The 16,250-nt window shown below is 38.1% G+C and overlaps 1 protein-coding gene across 1 annotated transcript in view; it reads right to left on the reverse strand.

Moving 5' to 3' along the window:
• The window catches only part of NIPAL2 (NIPA like domain containing 2), a 123,485-nt gene that overhangs the window by 58,693 nt on the left and 48,542 nt on the right, over window positions 1–16,250 (reverse strand). The window contains exon 3 of the mRNA XM_053559385.1: window positions 8,970–9,141. Coding sequence (XP_053415360.1) covers window positions 8,970–9,141 — 172 coding nt within the window. The remainder of the gene's footprint in view (window positions 1–8,969; window positions 9,142–16,250) is intronic.

The raw sequence follows: 16,250 nt of genomic DNA on the forward strand, positions 1-16,250 counted from the left end.
GCATTGAGCTTTCTCACACTTTCTGATTTACTTAGGAATTGACCCCAGTTTTTCCTTCATGCACCTCTTCTCTGAAACCATTCAGTTTATGAAACTCCGTCCAAGACTGGTTGTTACTATGGAAGAGTTACTTAGCTGAATGTGGTCAAAAGTCGATGCTCTAAAATCAGCAGGAGGCCACAAGAGAGGAAAAAAAAAAAAACAACTATAAATTAATCTGCATGAGAATTCAGAAAAGTTATACAAACTTGATTTGGGTTTTCTTCTGTAATAGCTACTATTAGGGATTAGTAAATGAGAAATTAAGCACCAAATGTCTTTATGTTAGCAATTAAACTCAAGGGCAGATTTGTACATGTTAGTTTAGAACTCTGAGTTTGTAGAATAATAAGTAGGTAAATGGGTATTCTCTTTTAAAATTTATAACATTAAGACATATCTGTGCTTTTCACTTAAACTCTCTTCCCCCCAAATAATGATTTTTTAAAAAATTAAAGCCCTGACAGTGCAGAAGAGAGTTCAATAACATTTTGATTGCAGATGGAATGGCTATTTTTAAATAATTTTGTTAATTTTTATTTATTTTTATCCATTTTTATCCTTAATTACCACTGCTTAAAGGCAAATTAATCCAAAGTTAAAATAATAAAATAATTATACTTTACTCAAATGTGATTACCAATATATTCTTATCTGACTCAGTTGGAGAGAAACTCCCCCTTTCATTGACAGGCTACAAACTCACATATCATATAGGGGCCTATTAAGGAATCCTCTAACAAGGAAAAAATAATGAGGGGGTGTGCCAGTATGATGGAGGTGGCTGGTGTGATGAGGGGGTCGGGGGATAGCGTGATGAGGGGCAGTGAGCTGTGAACTATACAAGATCAGTGAGAGGTGGCAGTCATGAATCAGCCCCAGTCACTGCAAGTACACTGCTACCAAATCCGATTCTTTATGACTAAAATCCACTTTTTTTGTGATACGGTCTAATTTTTAAACAGAGGGAAATTAATTCACATTCTTTAAAGGCATTGTTTGAGCCAAACGAAATATAGCACCAGCTAGCTCTGGTGTACATGCCTTGAGTTTGTGAACTCTGATCTAGTCTATGAATGAAAATTTCATCAATTTTCATTTCCTGGGCATTCCCTGTATTGCATCGATCTAAGAAGAAACTGGCATGTATGTTTATAACATAGGCAAGTACAAGACGAAACAGTAAAGGAAATTCTGCTTTATAAAAAAATAACCCATGATGTGAAAAGAACATATTTATATAATAATGCTACAGACAGAATCTCACATGTAAATATCTGGCTTGTGGTTTCTGACCACTTAGAATGGCAACTTTACTGTACTGCTAAAAAACAAACCACAAGAACACTTTCACATCAGTCACAATCAAACGTCAAACCCGGGGACATACTGAGCATGCTCAGTCAACTCTAACCATACCAAGGTACTGCTCTGTAATTATCACTAGCAGTTAGTTGCAGAATTTTAGGGGAAAAGTACGTCAATTACAATGTACTCCACAGAGTTAAGATTTTAAGATCTGAGGATGTGACAGTTTGAAAAATGTCTTCTTACAGAGAGAAAAGTTGTCCTACTATTCATGTTGGCAGGAAGAAAAGTGTCAAGCAGTTCACGTTGATGAAAAAATAGCTGTTGTCATTTACTGAAGGTAATGAAGATAGACCATTGTACAGAGGCAATTTGCATAATTTCAATTGAGGAGATTTACCTGGATTAAGAACAATAATCTTTTCTTTTCCACATCTTTCTTGGCATTTACGTTTAAACTTGAAAAGACTCCAATAAAAGTAAAAATACTACCACTGACAAGATTAATTCTGTATAAATTTAATTGCATGTTAGTTCTTCATTAGCAACTTCTCTAGAAATAGTTTGTGACATTCCCAGAAAATACGGATGGGTGGAAAAGATGTTCTGAATAAAGTTTTTATGCTGCAGAAATGCTTTCTGCTGGGAGTAGATGAGTAGACATAAAATTAAAACCTCAAGAGTTTTCCTTCACACATTTTATTAGGCTGGTTTTTGGACAAATGTGCTAAAGCAGACAACTCTAGACACCGAGAAAAGAGATATTTTCTGCATATCTCAGATATTAAAATAAACAACCATGTGAAGTGCCCCTACCGCAAACGTCCTGTGAGGTTTTAGAGTTCCAATGACTTCATCTAGGCTGGCACTAACCACACCACTCTACAAGACAGAGAGAACTCGTGGCATCTAGGTTTGTGTAACGCTGTGGGTCACTTGCTCAGTGGTCTGTTTATGTTTCCTTTCATTTGTTTCTAATAAAATCTTGGAGACCAAAGTTTCTGCTTGACATGACTTCTTTGGAATCCAAAAGGCCTCACCAGGGCTTTCTGGCTATGTTATGACCATCGTCTAATGGATTACAGATACATTTCAGCTTACGGCTTCATAACAGCACAACAGAAATACATGAAAAAACATATATTCCACATCATGAATTTTGATTTGCACTAAAACCAGTATATTAGGGAAAATTAGAATGGAAAAGACTTAAAAGTCCTACATCCCATTCTCTCCTAATTTTCTCAGTGCAGTTAGCTCTCCAACCTTAATCCAAATTAGCCCAATAGCTGGGTGATGACTACCTTTATGGAATTATTTAGGGCCAAGGAGACCCTGCTGCTATCACCTTTCCATGTAAAATTCCAAGTGTTAAATTTCATACAATTCATCCTAAATTCAATCTATTTCTTACTTTCATTCAGTGGGGCAATGATTAAGTAAGGTAACAAGTTTATGTGTCTCATACAGCAGCTGGCATAGTGCGTGCTCGTTCAATACTATTTTCTTACCTTTATTATCTCATCTAACAAATTGCCTGAAGTTAACTTGGGAAAAGGTAGCATGTTCTCTGAACTTCTTTCTAATTACTTTTAATCAGTATATTCAGAGACATAGAGATGAAAAATATCACTGATGCTTCCATTGTGTTCCATTTCTTCCTCCCTCTGTGACAATTTCCTTCTATATCCCACTCCCTTGACACCCTCTAGACTGATTTTATACTGAGTGAGATCTGCCAGGAATCTCCTTAATTCCATGTGGCTCCAATTCTTTGGATTCTTGATAACTTCATTATTTTTAATCTTCTCTAAAAGCTTAGGCACAGCCTAGATCACAGTCACGAGAATAAACAAAAAAGGGCAAAATTAAATATAAGTCCACATTGTAGAATTCAATTTTCAAAAATTTTCAAAAATTTGAAGATTATAATTAAATTATTTTCAAAAGAAGTTCAAAGCACAGTAAGTATATTCTTTTATTTACTCTTTTTTTTCATCAACATAATTTTAGTGTACTGTGGAAGTTTAACTATAGGTTCAAATGCGCTGTGAGATAAAAAAGGTTGAAAAACCCTGTTGTAGATGCATGGACTCGATCCCTGAAGGACAGGCTCGTAGACCTCGAAGTATACACAAGAGTGAGTATTTATGAGTCTTGCAATGCAATGTTTAACCATTGTGTTTCGTCAGGAATTAAACTTAAGCCAGTATTTTTCTCTTGCAACACCCTAGATTCTAGAATAAAACATCCTCTCCTCATTTTCTCAAAATTCAAATTCAAACCAACTCTACAGGCAGTCTTGCATGATTTCGTTGTGTCATGCTGTCCTGGGAAGAGCAGATCTCAAGCAACAAGACCCAGTCACCAGACTTCTGGGTCTCAGATAAATTCTGTAGATTGAAACAGGTTGTCTTGAGCATGATGAGAGTTGCCAGCAGGGCCATGTAGGTTGGGGTCACTGTGTGTGGTCAGTGTGGCTGGGCAGGTTGTGCAGTGCACAAAGACTCCACAGCCCAGGAAACACCACCTACATCTCAGACCTTGTTTATTTGTATATTTCCCACAGCAATTTTCTGACAGATAACACCAGGGTGTCCGCTCTAATAAAATCAATGTACTACAATAATTTGCAGACAGACAGAAACAAGGTGTCTTGAAGAAGGCTGACTTTTAAAAATTCACGAATAGTACCACGCAGACAAGAGGAAGGGTGTGAAAGGAGTAGAAAATCAGCCTGTTTATCTTAGTCTAGAAGCCGGGAAAAGCTTCCTGAGGATGAGGGTTTATCTGAGACAAGAAGAATCAGTGGTAGTTTAAAATTTTCTTCTAAACTCCATAGAATATCCAATTTATTTCCTTTTATTTATTGGATTTCTGTTATAAGAAATAGTTTCCCAGAAAACATATTCTCAAATCATGATCTGATCTGAAAATTGGCTTCTCTTCAGTTAATTAACAAATGAACAAAATGTGCTATGAAGCTGAGCAAGAAGAGGAAGTTGCACACGCATCTAGCTAGCAATGCTTTTCCTCTGACAAACTCCTATGTCTATTTTTTAAAATGTGCTTGGTAGATTATTTGGAAATCCTGGTATTTTCTAACATGTTACAGTAGGGAATATGAGGAGGAGTGGAGGGGAACTGCTGCTCGCTCGATGGCTGAACAGGAAGCTGTGAGGATCCTCTTTGTCTGCTCCCTAGAAATGAACCATCACACAGATAGGAATGGTAAAAAACATTTCTTGACTTGGTTCATCTATTTTAGGGAATTTAACCATCAACCATCCTTAGGGGTGTGGAAGTATACTCTGTTGTAAAGAATAATGTATTTTGTTTCTACATAATAATAATGTATAACTCACAGGGAAAAACTGGCATTGTCACTACGTCAAATACTACGTATCCAACACTGTTCTGAGGTGCTTGTGTTTACTCAATTTTTCCCCACAATGACCTTTCAGATAGAAACTATTTTTGTTTCCATTCTACAGATCTGAGGCATAAACTGGTTTTAACAACTACCTTGAGGTCACAGAACTTGCCAGTGGCAGGGCTGAGATTTGAACCTTGGCAGCGTGTCCTTAGAGTTTATTATCTGACCATTCTGTGGCCCTGGTTTATTGGAGGGAGTATCCAGTCTAGGCTCTAGATGAAATTGAAAGCCATCAATTAAGCTTTCTTAATTAATGGAAACACAAACACGACCCAACATTTACAATTAACCCCAAACTGCTAGAATAAATAGAATTATACTCAGAATGGGCTTTTGGACCTATTATTCATTGAGAAAGATCTTCAGTAAGAAAAGTAAAGTAAAATTAAAAGACGACACAGGAATACAAAGGCTGATACTCTCTCAAAAAGCTGGACCCCCACCTGGCCATTCAGACTCGACTATGCATGAAGGTTATTTCCCAGGGTACAATCTCCACTGCTGGGCATAGGCTGAGTCTCCAGCATGATGTGACTGCTTGTGAGCACTGTCTTAAGAATCCCTAAAGGGTTCAGCAAAGCTGTTGTCCCCTGACAGCTTCATATACAAGCATCTGTATATTAGAGATTGGGTTTTGGAGACCCAGCCTTACATCTGTCTCTGAGAGATTCACAGTGACCATGGGCCTGTTCCAGACGCCCAAGGAGCCCCTCGCTAATGAAAACTATGCAATCTTTTAAATCCTAAAGTGCAGATATCTGTTTGATTTCAAAATGCTTTTGTTTCTTAGAATACCTGTGAATCTACCTGTAGATATGGGAAATGCTGCCTAACGCTTAGCATGTCAGTGAGGAACAGGAGACAGAGAGAGGGAAAGAATGAACAGGAAGGAGGACGCTTAATATACACACATATGAACATGTTAAGAAAGAAAAAAATGTGTCAAAATTGTAATACTCAATATATACTGATGTTTGATATCTTGTATATTATATCTTGTATCTCTTATAATTGCAGAAATCAGAAGTTAAACATGAGCTGAGTATTATAATTTTAATATAGTTTTTTTCCTTTCTCAAAATGTGTATACTTTTTTTTGGCATCCTCTGTATATCAGGAATGTTCATTATATATGACAAAACTGTAGGCTGACTTATTAGCAATCACAAGTATAATAAGCGTAGGACAGATGTTTACCCACACAATGTCTCCTAACTTCTGGAAAGGGAAAAAGGAGCACAATGTGTTGTTATGAACTAGACCGTCCAAGATGAGGCAAGATGATGAAAGGCTAAAGGGATTTAATACACTTGTACTTTAAGGGCTAAAACTATCATAATGTTCTGGATTTTAAGTATCTTTTTTTTTCCTTTGAGACAGAGTCTCATTATGTTGCCCTCCATAGAGTGTGGCATCACAGCTCACAGCAACCTCAACTTTTGGGCTTAAGTGATTCTCTTGCCTCAGCCTCCCAAGTAGCTGGGACTACAGGTGCCTGCCACAACGCTGGCTATTTTTTTGTTGTTGTTGTAGTTGTCATTGTTGTTTGGCAGGCCCAGGCCGGAATCCGTGAGCCCCATTGTATGTGGCTGGCGACTTAGCTGCTGAGCTATATAGGTGCCAATGCGAGTATCTTATCTTTTTTTTTGAAAAGCAACAAAATAACCAGAAGAAAAATTAGAAAACATGCAATTTCCCATAAAGCATTGCAATAGACAGTATCTTTTTTTTTTCTTTCTACCTCAAAGGAAGGTTTGATTTCTTTCTTAAAACTCCTAAGCAATAATAGGGGGAAAAAGTTCTAGCAGAGAAAAGCATGGATTTTCTGCCTTATCTAGAGACACAGACAAAGATATATAGTTTTGAAAACATCTTCCCTTTCACTTTGCATTCTCTAGAGTTTCTAGAATCTTTATATAGAATCTCAGGGTGAGAGGGAGTTGTTGTAGGAAAAATCTTCCATTGCCAGCAGTCCTGTACCCACCCACGATTCTTTACAAGAATCTAAATTCACCTCGGAGTGCTGTGGGAATGCTATTGATGAGCATATATTACTGTTTGCAAAGATTGTAAAGTAGGAAATGATTTGTGTTTGAGACTATTAAGTTCATTTCTTTGAACCATTTTAGATGGGCAGAGAGAGAGGTAGCTAAAAATATTTAGAAGTTGAAATATTAATCAGAGCTAACAGCACACAAAGAAAACTGATCTGAAGCATGAAGAAAAGCCCATTTGTCAAAGCAGTGGGCTCCAAGTTTGAAGGTAGGGGCAATGGGGGACCTGGAGAGAGCAGGACGCTCAGAGTGGAAGGTGAAACTTCACCTTCCAGTTATAAATGAGAGCCTGGAACAAGTCATGCCCAGAGCAGCAGATCCACAGGCAGCTCCACTGACCGCCTGGAGGGGTGCCCTGCTGGGCCTGAAACTCTGCAAACTTCCCAGTTCTTACCTCAGGTCTCATGAGGCCTGGCTACGTTTCTTTTCTGTGAAATCTCTCATCTTTACAACAATATTCATACCGATGTTTCCTCACAACTGAGTGAGCTCCTTTTCTCTTATACCCTCCCCATAAAAGGTTTTCCAAGACTGGGAGGCACAAGATAAATGGAGAATTTCGATACCACGTGGTGTGCTCACCCCTCCCCCTGCTATCTATCTGCTATGCACTTTTTTCTTTGGAAACTAAGCACAAAGCAGAGTTAGAAACAAAACTAAAGATCAGCACTATATACACGGCCGCTGTAAAGTCTTTTAAATAAGATATTTTAAAATATTAAGAAGGGAAACTACTTTCAAAATAAAATTCTCTTTGAATATACATTGTTACAAACTATGTTTTCTTTAGGAATATCATATTTTTTTGAAAAATATTAAAATTAGGATATGTAAACACACGACATGCTTGATCTAGGTGTTAACAGATAATGACTGTTATCATCTTGTTTCTATTTCAATGAGGGTTCTAAATTCATAGAAATTTAGAAACATGCTGTTTCCATAGCAGCAGAGAAAGAATAAAACCAAAAAGATTTTATTGATTTTTTTTTTTTTGCTTTTTTTTGTAGAGACAGAGTCTCACTTTACTGCCCTCGGTAGAGTGCCGTGGTGTCACACGGCTCACAGCAACCTCCAGCTCTTGGGCTTACGTGATTCTCTTGCCTCAGCCTCCCAAGCAGCTGGGACTACAGGTGCCTGCCACAACGCCTGGGGGCTATTTTTTTGGTTGCAGTTTGGCCGGGGCTGGGTTTGAACCCGCCACCCTCGGTATATGGGGCTGGCGCCCTACTCACTGAGCCACAGGCGCCGCCCAGATTTTATTGATTTTAACAGGGCTTAGAGAATTTGTTCTCTTTTGTAGCTGTGAGTTTTTCTTTTTTTTTCATTTTTTTTTGTTATTAGTCTTCAGCAGCATCTAATTTTCTCTTTTCCAAATGTATTTAATAAATCATATATATTTAGAATGTAGGTAATTGTAACAAAACTATAAATTTAGACATTCTTATAGTAAAGTAGAATAACCAATATTTAATTCTTAATGTCAAAGAGATGCTAAACTAAGAAACAAAATTAGACATTAGGATATTACATGTAGAGTCTCGTAGGCATCAAACATAGCAAAGCAGAGAGCTTTGGGAGTGGGGAGTCATGGGGGTGATTCTTACTGTCACTGCTTTGAGCGTTTCTTTGTACTTGAAATATGTAAATTCCTGAAAAACTGGCCATTTAATAAAACCCCATTTCCCTAATGCTTTTTCTGGTAACCAAACAAATGAACAAACAAAAACAAACTGTAGAGTCTTATAGGCATCAAGACTCTACATGTGATATCAGTTTAATATATGAACAAACATTGTATTATAAATGCTCTTAGATAATTCATTAATGATTCAAAACACAACATAACATTTTCTGTTACTGTTGATTTAATGAGAATCAGACAACTGAGAATCAGGCTTTTAAATATAAGCATTATAATTACAAAATACAAGTTCCTTCATAGTTAGAGTAGCACCATGGCAGTGAATAACTGAAATTAGTAGCATAAACTTTTCCATGTTAACATGCTAAGAAAACAGGGGATAGGCTTTTCTCTTTTGTGTATGTTTTGTTTTCAGTTGTATGTTTTTTTTCTAGTTGTTCTGACCTCTTAACATTTCTATTTGTCCAGGTACAGAAAAATGGCTCACCTGTAACAGACATACATCCTAATGGGGCGATGAGAGTAATGGGGGCGAATCCATAGGCTGCAAAGTTCCCTGTCTCTCCCACGGCCATCAGTATGACCCCACCCCACCATAGCATGCTCTTGAAGTATGGCCTTGGGTGCTCTTGCTGTGCCAGCTGAAGATGAGAATATTTCTGGAATTAAATCAGAAAATAAATAAGAAAATAGTTCCACTCAATTAAAACTTGTCTTGACATTTTTTGGTCCTATATATTTGCATCATGGCTTTTAAATTCATTCTAAAATTAATGGAGATTATTACAGAAGAATTACTATGGTCTCTCGTTTGTTCCAAACATTATGTGTAACAGTAGAAGCAACTCACATTTATATAGCATTAGTTTAAAGAAATTTTAAACTAATTGCTTAATTCTTATAACAACTAGGTAAAATAAGTGTCATTATTACTGTTTAAAGATGAGGTGGGTGTTAAGGAGTTAAGTGACTTTCTAGTTTACTACACCAAAACACTTACCTTGGAATATTAAAAAACTACAGATGCCAAAATAAAGATTAGTGAAATAAACACAATAAATTATTGAAGAGAAATTTTTTGAAAGGGATTCAGATTTACAGATTGAAGTACCTACCCCTGTAAACAGAGCAAAGCAGAGTGCTTTGGTAGCAAGGGTGACTCTTATATCTGTTTTGAGTGTTTCTTTGTACTTGAAATATGTAAATTCCTGAAAAACCTGCCATTTCATAAAGCCCCATTTTCCCTAATGCTTTTTCTGGTAACTTCTGGTAACAAGGTATACTTCTGGTAACTTCTGGTAACAAGGTTTACTTCCTTGTACGAAGTATAAACAAATGAACAAACAAAAAGAAGTATAAACAATTCCAGGTTACTTAAAAATTTTTCAGAAAAAAAAAAAAAGATGAAAGTACTAGAGGAAAACAGGAAACATAAAAAAAGAAAATCTTGGCATAAAGAATACCTTCCTAAGCATGCTACAAATTCCTAAGCCAGAAAAGCTAAGACTGACAGATTTTACCATAACTTAAAAAACTGCACGGAGAAAATACTACAAACAAAAGTAAAGCATAAAAAATAGAGCAGAGTCAGAGAAAATATTTGCAATATATATACTGACAAAGGGTTACCATTAATATAAAAAGAATTTCTGTAAGTAGATAAGACAAAGACAGACTTCAAGAGCTATAAGGATATGAAATAGTAACGCAGACAAGTAAAATTACAGGAAAAAGTTCTCAATCTTATGAATAATCAAAGAAATGCAAACAATTTAAATGAAATGCTTTTTTCATCTATCAGATATCCTTCCCTCCCCTCACCAAATAGTTAATGATATATGGCATTGAGAACGTGGGGAATGGTCACTGTCCAACGCTGCCAGTGTAAGTATAACATGGTACAATCTGTGTAGACTTCAATTTGGCTGAAACTAGCAAAATTTAAAAGGAATACACTCTTTGACCTATAGCAGGCTCATATAAGTATGAAAGGTATGTATATCTTTGTATGAATACATATAAATAACTTATTTATTCCATTGTTTGTATTAGCAAAAAAAAAAAATGGTATGTTTCCTGCAATAAGGAATAAATATATTCCCAACACTGTTCATGGTCAAAAAGAAAAAAAAAGGGATGGTTTTGGGGGGCGGAGACAAGATGGCTGACTGAAGCCAGCTTTCCATAGAGGCTCCCGTCCAGAAGGAGAGTTAAAGGACAGAAATTTAGCAAGTAACCTGGTGGATTATAGCTGCACCAAGACAGAAGGTTGAAGAACGCACATCAACCCCGCTGAGGCGAGCTGCGACCCCAAGGATACAACCAAAAGGTACAAAATCCATCACCAAGCGGATGGGAGTTTCCTCCCCCATGAGAACGGCTCGGAGTGCTCCACAAACAAATGAGCAGAGTTCAAAGGTCCTCTCACTATACTCCACAGGAGAGACCTTCTAAAAACTGGACCTACCTCCCCTACTAGGGTGCCACGGCATTCTCCTGCCGAGCATAAAACTGTATATATTCTCTACCTGCAACTCTGAGCTCCCAGCACTCTGCTCCACTCTCACTCTGAGGTCTGGAGGCCTGTCCTCAAAGAGTCCAGACTCTTGGGTGATTTCTCGAGGGGTGTGGACAGGGCCTAAACTGCAGCTTGTCAGTGCTGACTCTGTGGCATGGGAGTGAGGAGAGGATGGTTGGCTGAGAGGAAACCATGCCAGAGCAGTGGTGCCCCAAGGTGCAGACCAGCAGCCATCTTTTTGCAACAATAGGGCTCAATCCTGGATATTCCGAAGCCACACGCCCTGTCTCTCTGGGCATCCAGAGGAGGCCGGGCGTCTACTCAGGTGGCAACCACCATGGAACAGATCTGGGACAGAAATGCAGGCCCTGTGAGTAAAGGGCTTGCCTCAGGAGGTACTGGCCTGGGTGGAACTCGGGGACTAGAAACCCACGCACAGAGCCGGAAAGTTCCCAGGGTGGGGCTGACTCAGAGGACCACTTTACTGAGCCTAAAATGCACCTGGCCCTCAGGGGATCGTCAGCCTATAGACAAAGGAAGACAGGTGGCTAGAACTGACAGCTAACTGAATACAAACCTGCAGGAGCAAAGACAGGGCCTGAGGCGCAGGCTCTGAGAACACAAAACAGCTTCTCTTCCGCAGGGGAATTTAGCAGGGACAGAAACAAATTCCCGCAAAGTTGTTCTGTTCTGTTCTGTCAGTAACATCAAACAGGGGCGGGGCTGGAACTGAGTGAACACCCCCCCAGCCTCCATCAAGCACCTGAGGTTGTCAGCCCTCACCTCCCCCTGCTAGATCGAGGCAGAGCGCAGAGGCCTGGCTGAGCAGAAATAGATTTCCTTGTGATTCAGGCAGGTGCAAACACCTGGAGTATCTGTTCACTACAGGCAACTGGGTCACAGCCCTGTGGGGCTATCAGTGACTGGGTGTGACAGACGTGCAAGGTGGGGAAGGAGGCATCAACCTTCCCAGACGGATCTATTTGCTGGGTGGGTCCTCCTGACTCCACGGAGCACTGGAGCAAGCCATATGTGAGTAGTCACCAGATACCTGTGATCCAGTTGCCAGAGACCTTTTAAACTCTCCTACCTGAGACAGGTGCTGACTGAGACAATTGATTTGGAAGTTTTCTACTGAGCAAATTGTCTGAGGACTATTCAGGTGGTGCCCTGGGGGTGTGGTTGTAGGAAGGTTTGATTTTCCTTTTCCAATTGTTACTGGTATTTCTCCATAGCTGAGACTTCAACCCAGAGTAACTGTTTCAGTAGGGTCGAACAGAGACCAGCTGAACACAAGACAGAACCACGTAGCCCCACCACACCAAACAGGTCCCCAGTTTCTCAGGCCCTAGCACTGTATGGGTCCTTGACAAAGCTCCAGGGGAAAAATCAAACAGTGCAAAACAATCATGGGGCGGAATTACCAGAAAAACTCTGGTAACATGAATAACCAGAATAGATCAACCCCCCCGCCCCAAGGAAAGATATGGCAGATGTAACTGAAGATCCCATTGATAAACAGCTGGTTGAGATGTCAGAAATCGAATTCAGAATTTGGATTGCAAACAAGATTCATAGAATGGAGGAAAATTTGGAATTAGAAATACGAGGAGCAATTCAAAAGTTGGAATTAGAAATTCGAGGAGAAATTAAAAAGTTGTCTCAAGATTTTACAAATTTAAAGACAAAACCACCAAAGATTTTGACGCACTGAAGCAAGAATTTGCAGCCCTCAAAGATCTGAAAAATATAGTAGAAGCCCTCAGGAACAGAGTGGAGCAAGCAGAAGAAAGGATTTCTGACATTGAAGACAAAGCCTTTGAACCGCTCCCAAACTCCCAAAGAGAAAGAGAAATGGAAAGCAAAAATGTATCATTCTCTCAGAGAGTTCTGGGATAATTCGAAGAAGGCTAACATTCACCTCACTAGAATCTCTGAAAGTGATGAAGTGGCCTCACAAGGCACAGAGGCCCTTCTCCATGAAATTATGAAAGAAAATTTTCCAGACATGCCAAGAGATTCTGAAATTCAGATAGCAGACGGTTTCAGAACCCCAGCACGACTCAACCCCAATAAGACATCCCCCAGGCATATCATAAATAACTTCACTAAAGTTACTATGAAGGAGAAAATTCTCAAAGCAGCCAGATGTAAGAAATCCATTACCTACAAAGGAAGAATATTAGAATGACTGCAGATCTCTCTGCTGAAACTTTTCAAGCCAGAAGAGGGTGGTCATCGACTTTTAATCTCTTAAAGCAAAATAGCTTTCAACCCCGGATCTTATATACAGCTAAACTGAGTTTCATTTATGATGGCGAAATTAAATACTTCAATGACATTCACATGTTGAAGAAATTTGCCATAACCAAACTGACTCTTCAGGAGATTCTCAGACCTATCCTCCATAATGAACAGCCTAATCCTCTACCACAAAAGTAAACTCACTCAGATACTTTTGATCAAACTCCAAATTCCACAATGGCGAAAGAATGAAAAATGTCCATTGGACTTTTGAAAAACTCAATACCCAAAATTTTACCAGACTTATCAATATTCTCCATTAATGTGAATGGCTTAAACTGTCCTCTAAAGAGGCACAAGTTAGCTGACTGGATACAAAAACTCAGGCCAGATATTTGCTACATACAAGAGTCACATCTTACCTTAAAAGATAAATACAGACTCAGGGTGAAAGGATGTTCATCCATATTTCAGGCAAATGGTAATCAGGAAAGAGCAGGTGTTTCAATTCTATTTGCAGACACAATAGGTTTTAAACCAACAAAAGTAAGGAAGGATAAGAATGGTCACTTCATATTTGTTAAGGGTAATACTCAATATGATGAGATTTCAATTATTAATATCTATGCACCCAACCAGAATGCACCTCAATTTATAAGAGAAACTCTAACAGACATGAGCAACTTGATTTCCTCCAGCTCTATAATAGTTGGAGATTTCAACACTCCTTTGGCAGTGTTGGATCGATCCTCCAATGAGAAGCTGAGCAAAGAAATGTTAGATTTAAACCCAACCATCCAACATTTAGATTTAGTAGACATCTACAGAACATTTCATCCCAACAAAACTGAATACACATACTTCTCATCAGCCCATGGAACATAATCCAAAACCAATCAAATCTTAGGTCACAAGTCTAACCTCAGCAAATTTAAAGGAATAGAAATTATTCCTTGCATCTTCTCGGACACCATGGAATAAAAGTTGAGCTCAGTAACAACAGGAATCTGCATACTCATACAAAAACGTGGAAGTTAAATAACCTTATGCTGAATGATAGCTTGGTCAGAGATGAGATTAACAAGGAAATTGCCAGATTTTTGGAACAAAATGACAATGAAGACACAAATTATCAGAACCTCTGGGATACCACAAAGGCAGTCTTAAGAGGGAAATTTATAGCACTACAAGCCTTCCTCAAGAGAATGGAAAAAGAGGAAGTTAATAACTTAATGGGACACCTCAAGCAACTGGAAAAGAAGAACATTCCAATCCCAAACCCAGTAGAAGAAAAGAAATAACCAAAATTAGAGCAGAATTAAATGAAATTGAAAACAAAAGAATTATACAACAGATCAATAAATCAAAAAGGTCAATAAAATAGATAAACCTTTGGCTAACCTAACCAGGAAAAAAAGAGTAAAATCTCTAATCTCATCAATCAGAAATGACAAAGACAAAATAACAACAGAAGCCTCAGAAATTCAAAAAATCCTTAATTAATATTACAAGAAACTTTATTCTCAGAAATATGAAAATCTGAAGGAAATTGACCAATACTTGGAAGCACGTCACCTTCCAAGACTTAGCCAGAATCTAGTGGAAATGTTGAACAGGCCAGTATCAAGTTTTGAAATAGCATCAACCATACAAAATCTCCTTAAAAAGAAAAGCCCGGGACCAGATGGCTTCATGTCAGAATTATACCAAACCTTTAAAGTGGAATTAGTACCTATATTACTCAACCTGTTCCAAAATGTAGAAAAAGAAGGAAAACTACCCAACACGTTCTATGAAGCAAACATCACCCTGATCCCCAAATCAGGAAAAGACCCAACAAGAAAAGAAAATTATAGACCAATATCACTAATGAATATAGATGCAAAAATATTCAACAAGTTCCTAACAAACAGAATCCAGCAACACATCAAACAAATTATACATCATGACGAAGTCGGTTTTATCCCAGGGTCTCAAGGCTGGTTCAATATTCGTAAATCTATAAGTATAATTCAGCACATAAACAAAGACAATATGATTCTCTCAATTCATGCAGAAAAAGCTTTTGATAATATCCAGCATCTCTTCATGATGAAAACACTTAAGAAAATTGGTATAGAAGGGATATTTCTTAAACGGATAGAGGCCATCTACAGCAAACCCACAACCAATATCGTATTGAATGGAGTTAAATTGAAATCATTTCCACTCAGATCAGGAACTAGACAAGGCTTCCCATTGTCTCCACTGCTCTTTAACATTGTAATGGAAGTTTTAGCTATTGCAATTAGGGAAGAAAAGGCAATCAAGGGTATCCATATAAGGTCAGAAGAGACCAAACTTTCGCTCTTTGCAGACGATATGATTGTATATCTGGAAAACACCAGGGATTCTACTACAAAACTCTTAGAAGTGATCAAGGAATACAGGAGTGTCTCAGGTTACAAAATCAACATTCATAAATCGGTAGCCTTTATATATACCAACAATAGTCAAGCTGAAAATACAGTTAAGGACTCTATTCCATTCACAGTAGTGCCAAAGAAGATGAAATATTTGGGAGTTTATCTAACAAAGGACGTGAAAGATCTCTATAAAGAGAACTATGAAACTCTAAGAACAGAAATAGCTAAAAATGTTAACAAATGGAAAAATATACCATGCTCATAGCTTGGAAGAATCAACATTGTTAAAATGTCCATACTACCCAAAGCAATATACAATTTTAATGCAATCCCTATTAAAGCTCCACTGTCACACTATAAAGATCTTGAAAAAATAATACTTCGTTTTATATGGAATCAGAAAAAACCTCGAATAGCCAAGACATTACTCAGAAATAAAAACAAAGGAGGAGGAATCATGCTACCGGACCTCAGACTATACTACAAATCGATAGTGATCAAAACAGCATGGTAATGGCACAAAAACAGAGAAGTAGATGTCTGGAACAGAATAGAGAACCAAGACATGAATCCAGCTACTTACCATTATTTGACTTTGACA

The sequence above is a fragment of the Nycticebus coucang genome, chromosome 13, assembly GCF_027406575.1.
Source record: "Nycticebus coucang isolate mNycCou1 chromosome 13, mNycCou1.pri, whole genome shotgun sequence".
Taxonomy (NCBI): Eukaryota; Metazoa; Chordata; class Mammalia; order Primates; family Lorisidae; genus Nycticebus; species Nycticebus coucang.